Here is a 20,433-nt window from a genome sequence, read left to right as displayed (position 1 = left end):
GGAGGGCTCTGCCCCAGCATTTCAGAGCCCAGCCCTGCCCAGTGATCCCTGTGCTTGAGGTAAGAGGCTCAATTCCAAACTCTACCTGGCTCCCTTCATCATTCAGCAAATACTAACTCATCTCAAATGCTCTGTCCCTCTCCAAACCCCACCATGGACCCCTCTTCACCTCAGCAGCATTTAACACACCCATGTCCAACAATGCTGAAACTTTCTTTTTTGTTATTAATGCAGAATGTTATGCTGGTCCTATGGCTGCACATTGCAGAGGTCAGTCCCTTGTCCCAGCTTGGCTGGGCTGCCAGTCATCTTCCAACAGAGACACAGAAAACCAGTCAACAGCCTGATTTTTTTTTTCTTTTTTTTTTAATCTCAAAGGAGAAAATTTGCCTCAAAACCTGCCAGAGGGATTTGCAGAACATGGTCCAAAGGTTTCAAGCTCACAGTCTTGAAAATTCCTCTGGTTTCTTGTACCTTCTTTAAAAAACAATAAAGGAGGGACAAAACTATAAAAAAGCAAATGGGGACTGAGCCTGCCCTTGCTTAAAAAACAGGAGAATAATTTACATGCATATTTTAAAAACGCAGGGTCTGAGTGACAGTGACAAGGCAGCCAGGCCTACGAGGAAACTGCTGCACAGTCCTGATTCCACTCCAAAAACGTGGTGAGAGGAGGATGAGCACAGCCATGCGCAGCCCGTGCACGTTAACACCCCACTCCTTACACATCAAGGACAGAGAAATTTTCTTCCTCTTGGGGTTTGCGGATCCAGCTGCCATAGCCCAGCTCCTCCAGCGTGCTGAAGAAGCACTGCTTGGCTGCCTGGTATGCTGTGGCTGCCTCCTTGGCATCCGAGTACACAGAGAAGCCCTGCAGGTCTTTGCGCTCGTTCTTTGCACAGAGCTGCTGGAACAGGGTGAATATTTTCCTCTTGGACACACGAGACACCTCCAGCTTCACCCTGGGAAGGAAGAAAATGACAGCAGTGAGGGACAGGACACTGAGAAGAGCCAAGAGAAGCAGGGGGCTCAGGGAAAATCCCGTGATGGAGGAGCCCTGGGCTTGGCAGGGCTCAGTGGTAGGGTCCAGGCAGGGCAACATTTTGTTTTCCTTCAGGAGTGCTTGCTTATGTCTGTTTAAAATTCCTCTATCCAACCCTCCCCACGTGTAGGGTGCTGTAACAGTGCAGAGTGTACTCCCCACCTCAGAGCTGCCCCCCTTCCCTCAGACAGTGTCAGGAAAAGGCAGTGTCAGGAAAAGCTCTTCTTACCCATCTACTTTCCCTTTGGTGCCATCCAAGATTTCAACTTCGCTTTCATCAGCAAGACACCAGTTCACTGATGACTCCTTCGTCTTGCCTGTCTGCCTTGCAGAGTCATACACGCTGACTCGCCCAACCTGCACGAGAAGGAAGCTTAACCTGGTCCTGCTGCCTGAGTCTCTTGCCCCTTTCATCCCTCACAGTTTCAGCTCATCCCAAACTTCCCAGAGCCGCAAGGAAAAGGTTCTTACGGAGTTGAAGGCTAGAGAGGCAACTTAATGTCCTTTTTTCCAGACTAAGACATTGCCAGTAACCCCCAAACTGTGGGGTGACAAAAAGAGGGCAGGTTCTTGGAGTTGTCCTGTGTAGGGCCAGGAGCTAGACCTGATGAGACATTGTGGGTCCCTTCCAACTCAGGATATCCCTTGACTGTATGATTCTGTGTTTCTGGTCACTAATTCTTGCTCCTGGTTGGAGGGCTGCTGCACAACGACCCTCCCTGCAGAGTGCCTCAGGGACCCCCAAACCCACAGGCAAAGGAATGGGGGACAAAGATGAAGAAGTGCTGCAGCTGCAGTACCTCAGGATGGTTAATGTGATATGGAGCCTGGAGCTTTTCCTTCAGTGTGCTCCCCTCCCTCTCCATACGGCAGCAGATGGCACGGGTCAAGTGACCCTGACTGTACAAGTAACCTGTGGAGACAGAAGTAAAGGTGTGAGGAAACAGGATGGCACAGGTGATGGATTGGCCAAGCCCCAAAAAGTGCAGCACTGCTCACAGGCTCCCAAAAACTCACAGCATGTGGATCATAGCTACATGTATCCTGCGTGTGTAAGACAATGGCCTACAGACAGCAACATTTATCACTAAAGACACAAACATGCAGTTTTTGTCTCACTCTCCTAGATCACATGTGCTTCCTAAAAATCCAGAACTTTGCAGACACACTGACTCTACCCACAGCCTAAAATCCACAGACTCCTTTTGCATTTTCAACCAGCTCTGCCAAGAAAGACATTTCAGTCTGTTACTCCTACACCCTCCACAAACAAACTTTGCCATCACACTGGGGAGTGAGACGAGCTGTCACTGCAGCCTAGTTTTACCCTGGAAGGACAGAGGGTTTCGCACCGAGTGTAACAGAGTGGAGATAAACTGGCTCCAGGAAATGTGACAGCAATGCCCCTTGCAAGCCAAGAATATTCCAGCGTAAGATTTTGTCACTGCAGGACATGGTTCGTAACCGTTCCCCATGCTGGATCCCGTCCCACGTGGGCACAATGTCACTTGACTCCACAGGAATGGTACCTTCCCCTGCACAAGAGAAGAAAAAAGCTTTTCTGTATAGTGTCAGGTATGCAACAAATCAAAACCCCAGCAGCAACCTCACAAGACACTTCTGGATAGCCAGAGTCTGGCACCAGGTTCATACTCATCAGTATTGGGTACTGATGAGTGTGACACCAGGTTCATACTCATCCTACTCATCAGTATTGGGTACTGATGAGTAATTTTCAACATGGCTGAAGCAGAATAGAACTTGGCTTGAAAGGCAGGACACAAACCTAGATCTGAGCTTCTCATCAAACTTCAGCTGCAAACTTCACAAGTGTGGCAGTGCAAGAGAAAGAGCTGGGAAGGGGAAAGGGACTGGGACTCTCTCTAAAGCCGTCCTGGGAAGGGGAAAGGGACTCTCTAAAGCCTTGTATCTACCTCTTTTGGTTCCTCAATGCTTCAGATCTCACAACAGCACACAGAGAGGGATAGGGAAGCTCTGGAGCACCAGAAAGGCTCCCAGGAGAGGACTGAAGCCACCCCATGGTGCAGGGAGTGATTGCACTCACCGTTCTCCACCTTGGTCCGCAGCTTGCCTTGCTTGGGGTTCTCAAAGAGAGGCTGATGTTGGGGTTGTCCCACCTCGCTCGCCTGATCGCTGCAGGATTTATCAAAGAGTGCTCCATCTCCACACGGTGCTGTGCTAGAGAACAAACCCTCCCTGGTTAGCACTGACTGTACAGGAAACAGCCAGGGCCAGGGGTGTGTCAGTGCTGCTGACACCAGTCATCCAACCCCCCCCCACCAACCTGATGTAGAGGTGGAAGGTAACACTGCTCTTTATTTTGAGTTTCTTCCCTCCCGCTTGCTCAAAAATGCTCTCCTCTGTAGAGGAAGGATTAGACGGGTCATATTTCATCAGCTCGCTGTAAAGAAACCTGAAAAAAACACCATCCTGTCAAAAGGCTGCTCTGCTCCTCAGGCAAGAAGTGCTTCAACTGACGGGCAGGGTCCCACGACACCCATTCCTGCCACATGGAAGAGCAGAGACCAGGAGCTCTGGCTGAGGATGCCTGGGAAGCCAACGAACAATGCTTGATGCAAAAAAAGAGCAAAAAATCCAGCAGATTTTTCTGCCATGCAGAGGACAAGCAGTAGAAAAGCAGCATCCTGTCCAGGAAGCCGAGGGAAGCTCTGGCAGGAGAAAAGAAGGAGCCTGGCTGGGTGCTGCTCACATGAGTCTGATCCCAATGTAAGGAAGACTTCAAGGTTGTTAACAGAACCTTTAGTCAGCAGCAAGTTTGCTTCAAAAGTGAACAACCCTGCAGGCAGCTGAATTCAAGTGGTATTAGAAGGAGCCCATGATCTGTTTACACTGATGGGTCTTTTATGGCTGCTTCTGGCCAGGGAAAACCCTGAGGTCTCCCAACATCATGTCAAGGACTAAAGAAGAACTGCAGCCTCCCAGACAGTCCTTGAGCAGAGCCTGTGCAGGGACTGATTTTGCAAGGAGATGCAGAGTTCACTCTGCTGTGCCAGAGCAGCCACCGCTGTCAAGATTAACAGCTGAAACAGACAGTAAACAAGATGCAATCCTGATTCATCACTTCCCAGAGACCTGTCCTCAACATTTTCCCTTGCTGAGGAATGCAGGGCACAGTGGCAGCACACAAAGGCTTGGAGGAAGCAGCTGATTTTTTTGTTCATAACTGAAGGACAGACGTTAACCAAGCAGTCCAACTTCATCTCACTTTAGTTTTCAAAAACTAAAAACTGCCACAGGGAATGTGGGAGGAGAAGAGGAAGAGAAGAATTGTGTAGTTTAGTTGGGAAAACCCTTTCCAGCCTCTGAAAAACATGTTCATTATCAAAGCAAACATATGCAGTATGTTTTCCTGAATCCTTCTACACCCAGACCCAGAAAGGCCAGGAGAACAAGCCTGCAGTGGCTTGGTGTGGCAGGAGCTGTGCTCAGGCTGGAGAGCACCCTGCATATCAGCCCAGCAGCTTCAGCAGGAGGCTTAATATTAAGTACATCAGATGCAGCCCTTGGGCTCCTGGCAAGTCTCCCATTCAGTACTTATTTGGGCATCATTCAGGTATGGCCCCTTCTTATCAGAAATAACTTCCCTCTATTCAACACGTCAGTAAACGGTGTCTGAGGATCACAGCATCTCTCAGCACAGCAAAAATCGAGGGGTGTGTTTCAGCCACATCCCTCCAGAATGGGAGAGCAGCTCCTGGCAAGCCCCTCTCCTTTTCCTTTTGAGTTTCCCCTTTTCTCACCTCACAAAGCCTCTTCGAGAAATGATTTCTGCATGACAGTCATTTACTGTCTCTCCCTTCAAGCTTAGCTCTTCCCCTTTCACACAGCGATTACCTGAAACAAACAAACATATAAAGAATTAAATAACAGGGCAGGTATCAAAGTCAAGATGGCTTCAGAGACAGAGGGAGGAAGTCTTACTTCTTTGGGCTCTCGAGCAGCAGCACCAGCACCCTGCCTATTAAATCACTATCACAAGCAGTTAAGAAAATAAAGGGACATCCCTTTAGGGACAGACAGACTTAAACTTCCATGAGTTTTGGGGGGCTGTACCTTCCCGAGGGCTTTTCAGCCCATCACTCCAGGTAGGAGCCTGGCAGCAAAGCAGGGGGGGGAGATCAGGTACGTGCAGCTGGGAGAAGCTGGGGGATCGTGTGCTCCGGCACATGAGGAACCCACGCTCTGATGCACAGAGCAGGACACAGCAATGCAAGCAAAGATTTAAGAGCAATATAGCTGCGGGCACATTTGCTATGTTCTCTCTCTCTAACCAGATCACTCATGACACCATGTGAGCCCTGGGAACGTTCTGTGGTACATTCTGTACCCTCTCTGAGGAAGCCTACAGCAACAACCATTTCTGAGCCGTGGCTGACAAGGAAACCTAGCATGGAGAGTTCCGAGCGTGCTGGAAGATGTCACCAGATGACACAAGCAAAAACAACGCACCACAGCCTTGGTCATGATGAAGAGACTAATTTATTTTTTCTGACTCCAATCTTTTATAGTTCTCAAAAGATGCCAGTGGATTGGAGGGTGAACGTGCCACCTCTCCAACGACACTGGACAAACTACCTGTACATCAAATTTCTCCGCCTCTATGAAAGAATGCAAAAAACACAGGTTATTTACAAAAAGTTGTGTGAGAAAGTTCTCTACAAGAATGTAAACTCAGAAGGCTTTAGATAACCAGGGCGACAGGAAGGAGCTGCTCATACCTGTTCCGATGCTGACCACCACTCCCAAGCCCTTATCTCCTCTCCTCATGATGATGGCAGCCAGGATCTTGCGGCCGAGCAGGCTGTGCTGGACGCGAGCCGTGAGGGAGTTGAAGCGCTGGTGGCTCAGCATGGCCAGCTGATCGTGCAGGGTGCTGCCGCTCACAGGGAGCTGCGATGGGGACAACAGCACAGCTCCTGAGCAGGTCCTTCTGCCTTTCCAAGCAGAAGGCAGAAAACTCTGAGCTTTGGGCAGTGCTGTGTCAAGGGGTGGGTGAAGTTCTTTTAGGTATTTCTGGGAAAGCCTCATCCAAGGCTTTGAGCTCTGCTTTAGCCGCATCGGAGACAGCAGCAAGCGACATGGGCTGAGGAATGGCCTCCTGAGAATGCCAGGGAAAACCCTGAGCAAGAAGGAACAAAACTAACCCGCCTATTTCCAGAGACTCAGCCAAGGAAATCTGTTCCTGGCTTTGGAGGAATTCCTCCTCTGGCTGCCTGTGAGGAGAATGCAGTCATTCCAGTGCAGACCAACTCATCTCCTCCAGCACTGCTGACTGACAAATCCTCCCTGATGGCTTTGCTATTTAGAGCCCCAGCTGCACTGCCTGGAATGAGGCTTTTCAGAGATCACAACACTCTAAGTGTGATGTATATCAGCCCAAGTTTGGGACAGCCATCCTGACACAACCAGGGCTTTGCGTTTATCTGATGCATGGATTTTTTGAGCTGACACACAATTTTTAATGCAGCACAAAGAAATTTGGAAGGAATAATAAAAAAAAGTTATAATTAAAAATAAGCATGTTCCTATTCTACCACAGGAACGCTTGTGGAAGAACCTGATAATAATTTAGCCCTAAAGCAGAGGCCTGTAGGACAGAAGGGTATGCCTGTGCCCTGAGAAAACATTTAACCCACTTCAGGAAAACCATATCAGGTTATCAACAGCTGCAGAGAACAAAGGGAATCACTGTTGATTTTGAAAGCATTTTTTGGCTGGACTGAGAGGAGGGGGATAGGCAGGACTACAAACACAACCCCAGCTTTGGCAGAAGATTTACCTCAGTGACACTCATCCCTTCCATGCGCTCAGTCTTCTCTGACTCCCCAATCAGGACTCGGAGTGCTGCATCAGCTGCCTCCTGCTTGCCCTGCTTTTTGTTGTGTGCAGTTACAGCTGGGAACCAGCGGCCTCCAACCTTCGCCTGATACACAAACCTACAAGGAGACCAAGAAACCTGTGGATTTCAGTTTGGTTTTTACATTCTCAGAGTGGAGAGAGGAGGGAATCAGAGGGACAGGATTTGGCAGAGGTAGCAACTAGCCCTGTTGCCATCTCAAAAGGCATCAGCGATTTTGAGCTTTCTGCCCTTTTCCTAGGACAACAGCAGCAGCACAAAATTTCCTTCTGCCAGATGCTGCTACTTACTTGGGGTCATGGGGAGGTCCTGACTGGTCAATGAGTTTGAACTCTGCAGCAAACCCATTGGAACGGGCATATTCCAGCAGGCCACTGACAGGATTGACGTTAAGATATTTGATGAGCTCCCCAACACCCTTCGTTTTCACCACTTTGGATTCCTCTGGAGTGGCAATATTGGGCATGGACTGGTCACTGTGATGCTTCACAACAGGCTAGGGCAGAGTTAAGACAGGAGAAAACTGTTAAACATTGAGCAGCTGCACTGAGTGCAGGCCAAGAGCAGCAGCAAACCTCTGCCCCACATGACCTTGTGGGGTGAAATCCAGCAGAATGGGAAACAAAAGGGGGGAAACACCCAATTCCAAACACTTGGGTCTTATAAAAAAGCTCTTTATACCTGTTCAGGCAAGACATGGGGTACAGACTCTCCAGAAAGAATCTTCACAGCAACTTCTGCTGCCATTTGCTTTGCTCCCTTCTTGCTGTTTCCTACCACAGCAGGGAAAATTTGGTCACCCATTTTCACACAGTAGCTGAACCTGACAGGACATTATAGTACATGAAAAGTGTTAACCACAGGTGTCTCAATCTGGTTATTATCCCCATGCCCCACTTCCAGGTAAATCCTTTTAGGTTATCTCCAATTTATCTTCAATTGAAATCTACTGTGATGGCCCTAAACACTTCCAGTAGAGCACCTCCAGGAAGGGTACAGGACTGGAACCTCCTCCTGCTCTGGCATCCTTTCTCTGAGAAAGGGCATCACTTTGGGTCTCCTTGTGGAACTAGATATCTTGGACAAGCCATGCCCAGAATCCTTGGCTAAGAGGAGCACTCAGCTAGGTCAGTGACAAGTCCAGGAATGTGGACTGCTGAAGGGGAAGGACAGTGAAGAAAGAGTTTCCACCCTCCCTCAAAGCTGACAAGAATATGCCATACCTAGGATCATGAGGTGGGCCTTCCTGAGAGAGCAGCTGGAATTCAATTATGTTCCCTGATTTTTGACCATACTCCATTAATATGCTGATAGGATGCTTCCCAGGAAGCAGGCTGAGGGGAGCAGCTGCTGCAGATGACAGCTCTGGCTCCAGCTGCAAAGGCTACAGCAAGAAGATGGAGGAAATCAGTGCCAGACTCAATACTGTTTGAGCAGCCTCACAAAATAAAGAGAACAGGACTCACCAATTCTGGTTCCGAGCTGTTGGAGGGAAATGGCTCCTCACATTTAATTCCACTGTGCCTTCCATTCTCTACTTCACTCATCAGGACCTTCATGGCATTAGCTGCTGCCTCCTGCTTAGCCAATTTTTTGCTCCCTGCTTCTGCTGGTGGGAATTGGCGCCCGTTGATCACTGCCTGGAACTTGAACCTTTGAGAGAGAGAAAACCAAAGGGGCATATTGAGAAGCAGAAGTGTGGTCTTCTCAGAGCAAGCAAGGCTGCTCGTGGAATTCAAAGGAGAAAAAACAGCCAGCTCCCAGCTGGGAGAGTAAATCCAGGCTGTCATGAGCAGAAGACAAAAATCCCAAGGGTACCCGAGCAGCACTGCATCTGGGCCTTGTTTCATTACATTTCCAGAGCTGTTCACAACAGAGGAGCAGCTCCACGTTTTGTTCTGAAGGAACAGGACAAATTGCCTTGTTCCACCACAGGTGCCAGAAACAGGCAATGACTGTATGCAGGCAGCAGCTCTGTTGTGGTTCCTGGCCAGGAAGAAGAAAGCTCAAAAGCAGCCTGCACTGTTTCAGTTGCACCCCCTCCTTCTGGCATTCTCCGTGGCTATCCAGGGCATCCATCTCAGAAAGGTGCTGCCTCACATAAACCTCTTGCCTTTTGACATTCCTGCCTCCCCCATGCCTGTGACCTCTAACAAACAAGTTGATCTTCCATCCTCCAGCCCTGGAAATCTGCTTCCAAGGAGAGTGGATCAAACCAGATCTGGAGAGGGATTATGGCGCTGAATCCATTCAGATTCTTTCTTTAAAAAAACAAACAAACAAAAAAACCACAAAATAACAAAACCCTGGGACTCCATCTTTAGAAATCAGGCCAATTTTCCCGTCTAGTGGATCTATTGACATGTTCCAGTGTGGCACATATGGAGATTTTCTTGGTCTCACTTATGCTCAGTAACAGCCATGGTTCTGCAAGGGACTCCAGAGACTGACTTAGCCAACTGCAGTGTCATGCCACATGCCCAGCTCAGAGAATTGCCTCTGACCTGCTACAACACAGAAATGTCCAGACTGGGGCCACCTTTTTTAACTTAAAGACACCTGCACCCAAGTACTTTGTTCTGGGCTCCCTTTACACCATTTCCAGGGTGAAAGCATCTTTAGAGGCAGTTTAGAAATACCAATTTCCCCCCCTATGGTCAAATTGAAGGCAAGTAATTAGATGGGACCTAGTGAAGAAATGAATCCCATCTTTGCTGCTCAGAATGAGGAATGCCAAAACCGGGCTGCCTCGGGTTAAATTTTAGCCTTGCTTTATTTTTTAAGCTGATGCAAGGAATCAACTAGGCTAATCCTTCTGAAACGTAAGGAACATTAACAGCAGGCCCCTTCAGGACAGTTGAGTGGGTGAACTCAGTTTAAGTCAAATCATTTTATGGAAAAAGAGCTCAGAAAAGGCAGGACATTTTCTTACCGTGGCTCATGAGAGGGTCCATTCTGCTCCAGCATGATGAAATCACAGTGTTGGTATGTGTACTGGGAATATTCAGTAAGGCCACTCACTGGGTTCTTCTCCTGACAAGCTATCAGTTTCTCTGCAGGTGTACATGGGAAAGCAGTTTCGAACTGGGCAGCATAACTGGGGGAAGACTGAGAATCCATGATGCATTCTGACTTATCAGGCTGCTTGCTGATAGCATTCAGATTATCTGGGATATCATCTGTGGTCCACTTGCTGTTTTCTGAGTTATCATAATTACTCAAACTGGAGAAGTCAGGCTTAGTGTCCTCAGATGCATCTGCTTCCGTGTCACTGACACTGCCCTGACCAGCTTGCCCCAAAGGCTGCTGCTCATTTTGGGCACTTTCTTCTTCTTCTTTCACCGCTGCTGGCGAAGCTGCAGTCACCTCCGGGGGACACGGAGGGACAAAGGAAGAGGGAAGACCTGACTCGGGAGGTGTGGCATCTGCCATCTGCATTATTGTGCTGGCCTTCAGCCTCATCTGCATCCTCTCACGTTTCCTGTTTGTCAGGGACCATCGTGGTGGAGTTGCGTTCTGCTTGTGGACATCTCCCAGCTTTTCCAGAGCGCTAAGAAATGCGTTAACATCCTTAGCCCTCGAAAACCCAATGTTTTTGGCAAGATTGAGAGCTGTTGTTTCCACCACACTGAACAAGTAGTTGCAGATTTTCTCCTTTGTCTCAGCCATCTCTGTGTCTCCCAAGCCAAACGTGCTCCTCTCTCCTCTGCTCTCACAATTTGCTGGATCCGTGCAACTGGCACTGTGGTCAGTAGGGCTTCTTTCTCTGCCTGAACTAGGGCTGGCAATTCTCCACAGTGGTGGTGTCTCTCCCTCTTTGTGCAACTTGCCTTCTCTGAGGAGTTTATACAGAACACGGTTGACCTCTTTCTTTTTAGTTTTAAGCTTACGTGCCAGATCATTAGCCGTGCAAGTCCTCCCCTCCCCAAGCTGCCTGAAAACAGTCAGAATTTCTTGCTCATAGTCTTGCCCAGCAAGAGACAGTCTTTGGAAATTCAGCCTCACAGCATCAGAATCTCTCCTGGAGCTCTCCTGATGGTGCTGCGGAGGGCAATAGCGAGGCAGAGTCTCAACCCGTGGATGCTGGCTGGAGAACCTAGGGCCCGCAGCCCTGCTGGAGCTGGGCTGACCTCTGCCTGCAGGAGCCGGTGCCGCAGCTCGCCCGCCTCTGGAGCGCCACTCCTTGTGTGATCCCCGTCCCTGCAACACAGAGACTTCAGCGTCCTGCCCTGGGAGGAACTGCTGGTGTAAAAAGGTTTCCTGATTAGTTTCTTGCGGGGTACGAGGGTGGTTAAAAAGACCTCGGTTAGTGCTGGGGCAGTTATGCCTTGGCTGGGTGAGATAGGAGCCTCTGCCTCGCCCAGCGCCGCTGATCATAGCGCACTCCTGGGACACGCGTGGGATCCAGGCTGCTGATGAGCCAGGAGAGCAGCTGCCACACACTCCACGCTCTCCTGCCCTGGGGAGAAAAAACACAGGAACTCAGAACGTCTTTTGACGACGCCAGCATTCCAGAAATGCAGCTTAAACAGCTTCCCGGCTACTGAGGCACCTCATCTTCTCACTCGTCCGTTTTTTTCCCCCTACTTTTCTAAGAGTCTAAATTAGCCCTGTAAAAACACAAACGGCAAACTCTGGCTGCCCAGCAGAGAACCAGCAGCCCCGAACTGCAGGTCCCAAAGAAGCAGCTTTGCCACGAGCAGCCCTCTGCTCCTGTAAGGCTTGATTCCAGCACGGGGCTGGGTGGCCTGTTCAGGATGCACTCCTGAAACACAGCAAGCTCCACTAGCCCTGCCTCAAGGGAGAGAAGAATCTCAGACCTACTTTACAACCTGAGAAACGGGGGCATTGAGGAGGTAAAGGAACACAAGGAGGTGAGCTGCAGCAACTTGCAAGGTCACACAGAACAGAGCTGCAACAGGCTTGCAATTATTTTCAGATTCACGGCCACAACAGTCTGAAACACCAAATGTTGTTTCCTCCCTGGACACTATGTGACCTGTAGAGGTAAAACATCACACGACAGGGGAATGAAAGTGATCACACGCAGAGAAATCGGATAGGTGTGCAGCTGGCAACGATTCACGTTTTTCTCCATTACAGCCCAAATCTCACCCTATCACACAAAGTCGTGCTGCCCCCCTGGGGTACAGGGGTAAGACTTAACCATTAATATGCTTTTTAACAGTAAGGAATCCAGCCCAGCATATTCTAATTTTCCGATAAGACTTGCTACAAAACGGAGAGGATAAAGACACGGAACATGATACACACCCCGTTGTGCCTGGCTCCTCCGTGACCTCCTTACAGCACCTATCGTCACAAAGATAGCTTTTCTGATCCGAGTCTCATCTTTATAAAGCTCCCTCAAGCTCAATTTAAATTTCGCTTTCATTAAACAGCACTCGGCTGCCTTCACCGGGACTTATTTTTACAAGAAACATGGGGAGGCTGAGTGCAGAGCGACAGGTCCCGGCTCCGAGGGAGTCCCACTGCTGCCCTGACCCCGTTGTACAAAGTGCTCCCTGAGCCAAGGGCAGGGCAAAAATAGGATGAAATAGGCTTTGGGGGAAAAAAAAAAACAAAAACCCACAACGCTCTTACCTCAGTCTCATCCACACGCCAAATTATTTTATGAGAAAAGACAGGGGAAAAAAGAAACGCCGACCCGCAGGACGCGTCCCGGCTGAGCGGCACCGAGCGGCCGCCGAAGATGGCTGCGAGCTCCCTTCCCTTTCAGTTTCGGTTCCCGCAGCGCAGCGGCCGCTCCGCCCCGCCCAGGGAGCTCGCAGCGGGGGCTGGCCGGCGTTCGGGCTTTCCCAGACAGGCTCCCGGCTTTGGGAGCAATCCTCAGGCTCCTCACCAGCGGCGCAACCTCGCGGGGAAAGCGAACCCAGCAGGGCAGCTCCTTCCCCCGGTCCCCGTGGCGGCGCAGCCCCGTGATTGAGGAGCTGCCGCCGGGACGGGAGGCCGGTCCGCACACGAGGAGCGGCTGCGGGAACACCTGCCGCCTTCAGCGACACCCCAAAGGAGAGCCGGCGTCCCCGGGCCCGCGCATCCAGCGGCAGTGGCGGCACCGCGAGCCCGAGGGGCTCGCCCGGACGAGGCCGCCGAGCCCGGAGGGCACCGGACGGGAGGGCGGGCTGGGAGACAGGGCGGCGAGCACCGAAAGCCGGGAGTCGAGGCTTTTATTCTACGCGTTCTGCCCTGCGGAAGCCCCGTCCCGACAGAGACCTGGCGGAGCCCGGACACGGTCACAGCGCGTTCCGAACGCCCGCGGGGCGCTGCCTGCGCTGGAGGCCGCACCACGGCCCTGGGCCCGCGGGGGTCACCGGGTCCGGCGGCCGCTGCAGGACAGGCAGGGCCGGAGGGACCCACGCAGGCCCGTGGGGGCCTGAACTCGGTGCGCAGCCGCTGCGGGGCCGGAGGGACCCACCGGGACCGGCACCGGCACCGGGCCCGCAGCCGCCCCCTCCTCGCACCCCCGTACCTCGCTGCTGCCGCCGCTGCCGGCGCACGCTGATGACGCACGCGAGCGCCCCCCCGCGCCTGCGCAGGGAGGCGCGCAGCAGCCATCTTTGCCCGGGCCCGGGCGCGGCCATGTTCGGCGCGGGCAGCGTACGGCCCGGCCCGGCTCGGCCCGGCTCGGCCCGGCCCGGCCGCTCCGCTGCGGGAGAGGCAGCACAACCGCTAAAAGGCAGCGCCACTCCCGCCGCGTCCCGGCGGAGCGGACGCCTGAGGCGGTGGCGCGCGTTGCCGCCGCTGCCCGTGCGGTTCGGACGGTGTTTCCCTCGCCCTCGGCCCGCTCCCTCAGCGCCGCCGAATGTCCCTGTCCCCTCCCCGGCCCCGCCGTGCCACCGTGTCCTCAGGACCGGGGGGCTTCTCCCCTCCTCCGTGCGCCCCCAGGGCCCGTGGGACACCCGTTTCCTGTGGGCTCTGTGTGTGGTGCGGCTCCGCTGTGTCCTTTGGGGTCCTTGCCTAAAAAAGAACTCTGCACACTCACTGAAATTGTCGGGAATCTGTCCCCAGGAGGGTCTGGGAGCACAAAGGCTCCTGCCTGGGATGAGGCTCATGGGAGATCATCAGACACGGGGGTCACTGCACATCAGCAGTGTCTCCCATCCACTTCTCTACAGCACACAGAGGACACAGCTACCGACTCCTTGATCTGCTATTTTCTTTTTTTTTTTTTTTTTTTTTTTTTTCCACTCTTTTAATTGCTGGTGATGGCTCCCAAGCTTTGCTCCAGGCTGGGTGGATGTGATTCATCTTGGCTGCTGTGGAGATGGAACGGGGAGGTTCCAGTGCTGCTGTCTGCAACCTTGGCGTGCTCATGAAATCCTGTGCTGCTGGCATTGTTGGGCCGTGCATCCTTTAGAATTGCAACACCCTAAACCTGACAAACAGGCACTTCAGCCACACAAACTCGTTCTCCTTTATGGAAAATTGGCAGACTCCCAAGCTGTTTCCATAGGAACGGGCTGGCAGACCAGGAGACCTCCAGCTGCCGGAGTCCCTGCATTAACACAGCCGTGGCCGTGACAGAAGCTCCTGCAGCCTCTGGAGATTGCAGTCATGGGAAAACGAGTCGATTTGTGGTGGAGATAAGGAGCTGATAACCCGCTTACCTGGGGCTGCAGGGCTGATTTCGGTGGAGGGTGGAGAAAGCTCCATCACTTACTCTTGGATGCTGGCCCTCCTCCTGCTCCCCTGCTTCTTTGGGGGCTGCCCCGGACCTCCTGCTTTCCCCAGGCTGAGCAGAGGCTTCCCCGCAGGATGGCAGCATTCACTAAACCTCCGGCGTCAGCTGGAGATGCCTCAGGTGCCTGCTTTGATTTGCTTCCCTCTTATGAAATGAAAAGAGAGGAAATAAATTGTGGCACAGCTCCCCCGCCCGACTTTCTGCTCGGGTGCCAGTTATCAGCTCAGGCTATTGTTCTGCAGAGTTTCATTTTAAGCTCCTTTATTAGACACTCTAAAATATCACTTCCTTGCTCTTGCAAGCAGCCTGTTCCTACACGGGAGATTTGCACGTCCTAATCAGCTGATGGTGGTTTCTGAGGGAAGGCAGCCCTGGGAGTGGTGGTTTGTCACCTGCTGTGCTGGTGTTTCATCCCCTCTGCCCCAGGGCCAAGCTGTGTTCTCACACTACTGGTAAGAAATGCAATTAGGGCTTGCAGAAGCATCCATCCATCACTCCAGGCTCCTCATACCTCAAGTGAGGACCTGGGCTGAGCTGGTTCCCACGTCCTTCTAAGTGTTGCACTTTCTCCAGTCTGCCTGCAGATGTACAGCTGGGAACTGACATGGCAAATCTTCATAACTCCACAACATCAGTTCCCCTGGAAGGGAAAAAAAAAAATGCTTTATTTTCTTCCAATGGATTTTTATGGTAGTTATAAACATGGAGCAGGTAATGCATGGGAGATGCTGCCCCATTCTGAGCCTGTGGCCTTGGTATGGGCACCAGAGCACGAGCTGCTTCCCAGAAAGGGCCTTCTCCCCCTGCTGTGCTCTCTGTTGCTCCCAACAGACAGGTTCCCAGCTGGGGAAGCAGCAGAGCTATCCAGGGAATTGCACAAGCTCTTGCCTTGCTGCTCAGCCAAGGAGTGAACCTGTGCTTTGGTACAGCCCCAGCAGCTGCCATGTCTGTGGTCTCAAGCCATCACGGGGGGGATTACTCATCCCGAGAGCTCCCAGCGAGGATCAGAGGGGAAGGGGCTCTCCTGACACCTCTGTCTATGTGATACTCATCCACCTCAGGCACCAGCGTGCTCCAGGGAGGGCCGGTGTGCTGCAGTGGAGCCCAGCAGTGAAAGGCAGGTAGGGCTGGCACATCTGCAGCAGGAGGAGGCAGCACGCTGACTCCCACGGAGCTGCAGTGGTGGGAAGCAGCACGGATTTATTCTGTCTGGTACAAAAGGTACCCTTGAAAAAAGGCAGAAGGCAGACTGTGGCTCTGTGGAAGGGGCTAACAGCGGGCCTGTTAGCTAAAGGAGTGAGAAGAAGCTGAGAAGCAAGAAGAAGCTGATAAGGAGCTCTTTCTAAGGTTGTTACTAAGGAGACCAAGAGAAGAGAAGAATTGAAGAAAGATAAGGAGGGAACTTTGCAGCTGGACAAGAAAGTTAGCTGAAGTCACTGTTACTTTTCACCAATGGTGTTATGCTGAATTATTGTGGCCAATAGTTAGGGTAGAAGAAGTATAAACAATTAGAAAGTGTATAAAAGGTCAGCCATTTCCAAAAATAAAGAGTTACTATCTGAGACTGCTTGAAGTCTCTGCTTTGTGTCGTGACCACCTCAACAACGACATGGCTCAGCCACCTGTGTGGCAGGACGTGCCCTCACTCTGAGTTCTTGGGTGATCAGGGGCTCCTTTCATGTGGTTTTAGAGCCACCACAGCATGTGTGGCCAAAGCTCCCCTGGAGTGGGCTCCTTGGGCTCCTCCCTCCCAGTGTCATCATGGCCAGGGGCTCCTTCAGCTTGGCAAGGAGCTGTGGGAAGACAGGCTGCTCAAATCGTGCTTCAGATGTCAGTGTCTCTTTTGGCATGGCTCCAGGCTGGTCAGCCTCTCCCTTACTCAGGTGTTGACTCAGGAGGTCAGATGGGCAGCTTAGAACCTCCCAGCTTGTTCTTGGAGGGGCACTAGTGAGGAGAAGGGAGTTCCTTTCACTGCTCTTAGCACATCTGATGCAGTGGTTTCCAGAGAGTCAATCAGCTGAATTAATGAATCCTTCCTAAACCCAGAATTCAAAGATCTTCTTAGTACATGTCAGTTGACATGGCATTAATACTCCTTTCTGTGACCTTTACATCACCATCCAAGCCCAGGCTCCCCTTTTTGCCCTTTCATATTTAATATTAAATCTGATTTATCTGCAAGGGTGCTTTATCATGTGCTCAGACAAATCAAAGGGATTTCACAATCCATCCCTGAGGCAGAGCCATGGGTGGCAAAAGCATTGCCCTGAGGAGAAAAGCACTGACCTGAGGGTAAAAGCATCACATGCACCCTGGACAGAACCCTCCACCACTACTCCCTTGCCACTCACCACCACTCCAGTGCCTGATTTTTACCTGTGTTGCTTGAGGAACTTGCTGACCCCCCCCTTTTTCTTGAAACTCAATGCTCAACAAACTCCAGAGCTGCCCAAGGCAGCAGCTGCTGCTCTCCACTCCTCTTGATTTATGTGCTGTGTTGAGCACAGAGAGATTCTAAAGGACCATCTCACAGGGAAAAGCCTGGCACAGCTGGGTCTCTGAAGGACTTGCTTGCATGCAGGACTCCTTCGTGCCCCCCATGAGACCCCATTACACCTCTTCCAGTGCTTTTTCTTTAATTGCTGCAGATCATTTTTTTTTTTCATGCAGCACAAACTGACTGCTGATGGAGTCAGTGCCATGTGCTGATGGAGACACAGGAGGCTTGACTGGAGGGACTAATGGATGGCAGAGGAGATGCCAGCTGCAGATCACAGGGACATGTACAGCACTGCAATTGGTTGGTTTGCACAGATTTCCTCCCAAACAGCATTTTTTTAATCTAAAAGAATGCAAGAAACTGGAACATGTCTTGCTTCATTCATGGCTTCCCTGGAGGCAGCAGCAGCATGTTAAGGAAAAAAGAGAAGGAGGAGGAAAAAATAGTCAGAAGCACCAGGTGGCTGAATATCTCGCAGCCTAATTGATTCCTCTTTAATTAGAACAAAACCTGTTGCACTCAACCGGCATTCACTGCCAGCTTTGGAGAAAGCAGCATCTTCCCTGGCCCTGTACCAGCCCAGCTTGGCATGGAGGGAGGAGAGGAACCTCAGGGAGCCATGTGAAGCTGACAGTGCCTCTTCCACACCTGGGAATCGAGGCAAACTCCAGCTCTTACAACTTTCTTCAAGGCAGCAAGAGCAGGATGAAGGAGAGCCAACCATGTCAGAGAGCTGCAGCAAGGGACTTGGCTGGGATTAACTGGAGTAACTGAGACTTTGCAGGGATTTCTGTGCCTGACCTCACTTGGGAGCTGCTCACCGCTTCTCCCACAAATCCAGTTATTTTTAAAATGAGAAAGAGCTCGACTTCATTTGCAGTGAAATTACTTCTCTGCTTTTTGCCTGTTCAGTTTTGAATGGATGTTTTGCCTGTGTTGGGGCTCCCCCCCACCTGCAGGGCTGTGTCTGGCTCTGGGGCCCCAACATAAGGACATGGAGCTGCTGGAGAGATTCCAGAGGAAGCCTCGAAGATACTTCCATGGCTGTAGCACCTCTGCACTGGAGACGGGCTGGGAGTTCAGCCTGGAGAATGGAAGGTTCCAAGGAGACCTTAGAGCCCCCTCCAGTGCCTAAAGGAGCTCCAGGAAAGTTGGAAAGGGACTTTGGTCTAAGGTCTGGAGGTACAGGACAAGGGGGAATGGCTTCCCACTGCCAGGGGGCAGGGTTGGATGGGCTACTGGGAGGGAATTCTTCCCTGTGAGGGTGGTGAGGCCCTGGCAGAGGCTGCCCAGAGAAGCTGTGGCATCCTTGGAAGTGTCCAGGACCAGGTTGGATGGGGCTTGGAGCAACCTGGAATAGTGGAAGGTGCCCCTGCCCATGGCAGGGGGTGGGACAATATGAGTTTTAAGGTCTCTCCCAGCTCAAACCAGTTTGTGATTCCATGAAAACAGGCTCTGCACTGGCTGGTACAGGTTAGGTGGCAATGTCAAACCTCATCCCCTGCAGCACCTGGTCACATCTCAAATGCTTTTGGCAATGCCACCGTATGGTTTTAATGTCCTTGTGACATGTGCAAGGGCTTCCCCTGGTGCAGGGTGGCTGTGGGGGCTCTCCTGTCCCCTCACTTCTCCCCAGCAGACCTAGAAGTTGGACCCCACTCCAACTGGGTTGCTAGTTCTATTGAAATGTCATCGTGGATGAAGTGACAGCTTGTCTGCAGGTCTTGTAGCAAAGCCCCCACCACCAACTGGCTTGTGATGGCTGCTGTTCTTCCAACACAGCGACTGCTCCCCAGCAGAAAACCCCAAAATAAGCATTTAAGAAGCAAAGTGTCATTTTCTAGCCCATCCCTGCTGAAAAACCTTTCTTATGGTGGGAGCACCAGGCCAGAAGCCTCTGGGAAACCGAGATGACTTCTTCCATCTGTTTAATGTGTAAAGGGACACAGATGCTATTAACACGAGCCTGGCCTCTCCTTGGGCAGCTCCATCCTGTGCAGGTGCTCTCAGGAATTACAGGGAGAGAAGAGGAAGCTGATGTGCAAGTGCTGTGGCTGAGCAGGAAGCTCAGAAGGTAAAAAACATTCTCCCAGCCCTTGCATAGAGTCCCAGCCCTGCTCTCCACACTGGGCAGGGGACCTGGCACTGCCACAGGCTCCAGCAGTTAACTAATCCCATTGGAATGGCCTGGAGCAGGAGCTGGAGCATCCCTGCCTGGCTTTATGAGGGCTCAGGAGCTGTTTTCGTGGTGCCCAGCTGTTTGGCTGATGTTGCCCACACTGCTTGGAAGGCGTGATCTGGCCTGCAGACCTCACACCACTGCACTGCTAATTAACAATAATGAATGAGCCCCTCAGTGCCAGGAGTACCAAGGCTGGGCAGGTGAATTAGCAGCAGAGCAGCCTCAATTTTACCTTGGAGCAGCACATCCGAGATGGAAATAGCTACAGGACAGGTCCCCACCTCATTTTACCTCTGCAGCAAGTGCAGAAGAGGGTTTCCTGAACGTTTTTCTTCCTGGGTTCAAGAGCTGGGGACCAGATCTGGGTTGCCCAGCTGGAAGCCACATCTCCTGCTCACTCACCACCCACCCCATCCCCTCGGAAGAAAAAAGCATCTCTGCAGGGAGTGACTGCCAGCATTTAGAGGCCGTGGCTCAGCACCAGAGCACTTCCCTGCCTGCAAAGGCAAAGCCTGATCCAAAGCCCCTCTTCCCTGCCTGCCCCTCCCTCGTCCCCAGGAATTGCCTCCCACGTCCTGCTCCCTCCCAGCAGGCAGATGCTGATTCAAACCTGTGCCCCGTGGAGCCCTTTGCTTGGGATTTTCCTCTGCCCCGCCGAAGGCCAGTAGCTCCTCACTGTTTTTAAAAGTTCTGTGTGTAAGGATCCATTTAGCAAAATGTGAAAAATGCATATTATATGGATCTGCACAGATAGTTACCATAGGTATTATGTTATATTGATTAGTTGTGCTGTATTAACTATTTTATTAACTATTTTATTAACTACCATCCTATTTTAATACCCATTTTAAGTACAAAACTACATTTACCATCCTATTTTAATGTAATTTGATGTTCTTAGAGGACTTTTCCAACCTTAACGATTTTAATAGGATAGTAAATGTAGTTTTGTAGTTAAAATGAAGCTCTAGTTGTTGAAATAGAAACCATGTATGTGTTTTTTTTTAAGGAATGAGATACTCACTTCGAGGTAGCCGTCACAGAACACCTAAATCTTCCAGAGAAGAGGAATTTCTGGTTCTCTTATCAGAAGAAGATAATTTCTTCA

The 20,433-nt window shown here is 51.3% G+C and overlaps 1 protein-coding gene across 2 annotated transcripts; it reads right to left on the bottom strand.

Moving 5' to 3' along the window:
• Nucleotides 1-357: 357 nt before the first annotated feature.
• ADAR (adenosine deaminase RNA specific) lies at nt 358-13,413 on the bottom strand. 2 transcript variants are annotated; one of them, XM_053966880.1, is made up of 15 exons: nt 13,176-13,413; nt 9,874-11,400; nt 8,408-8,594; nt 8,165-8,325; nt 7,623-7,764; nt 7,232-7,437; nt 6,864-7,020; nt 5,803-5,974; nt 4,825-4,918; nt 3,348-3,476; nt 3,108-3,241; nt 2,395-2,577; nt 1,843-1,955; nt 1,272-1,399; nt 358-962 (listed from the first exon to the last, which is right to left on the bottom strand). In XM_053966880.1, exons 2-15 carry the CDS (start codon nt 11,316-11,318, stop codon nt 722-724), a joined length of 3,492 nt encoding a protein of 1,163 aa, XP_053822855.1. In that variant the 5' UTR covers nt 11,319-11,400; nt 13,176-13,413; the 3' UTR covers nt 358-721. The 2 variants fall into 2 exon arrangements, with proteins under 2 accessions (XP_053822855.1, XP_053822854.1); XM_053966879.1 differs by lacking the exon at nt 13,176-13,413 and adding an exon at nt 12,546-13,144.
• Nucleotides 13,414-20,433: the final 7,020 nt, after the last annotated feature.

Source organism: Vidua chalybeata, chromosome 29 (genome assembly GCF_026979565.1).
Source record: "Vidua chalybeata isolate OUT-0048 chromosome 29, bVidCha1 merged haplotype, whole genome shotgun sequence".
Lineage (NCBI taxonomy): Eukaryota > Metazoa > Chordata > Aves > Passeriformes > Viduidae > Vidua > Vidua chalybeata.
This window is presented reverse-complemented; position numbering and strand designations above follow the sequence as displayed.

Coding starts and splice junctions, on each gene's coding strand:
- ADAR (XM_053966879.1), bottom strand. Junction 8,595..9,873: donor GGACCCTCTCATGAGCCACG/GTAAGAAAATGT, acceptor TCTCTCTCAAAG/GTTCAAGTTCCAGGCAGTGA. Junction 7,021..7,231: donor GGACCTCCCCATGACCCCAA/GTAAGTAGCAGC, acceptor GTCTCCTTGTAG/GTTTGTGTATCAGGCGAAGG.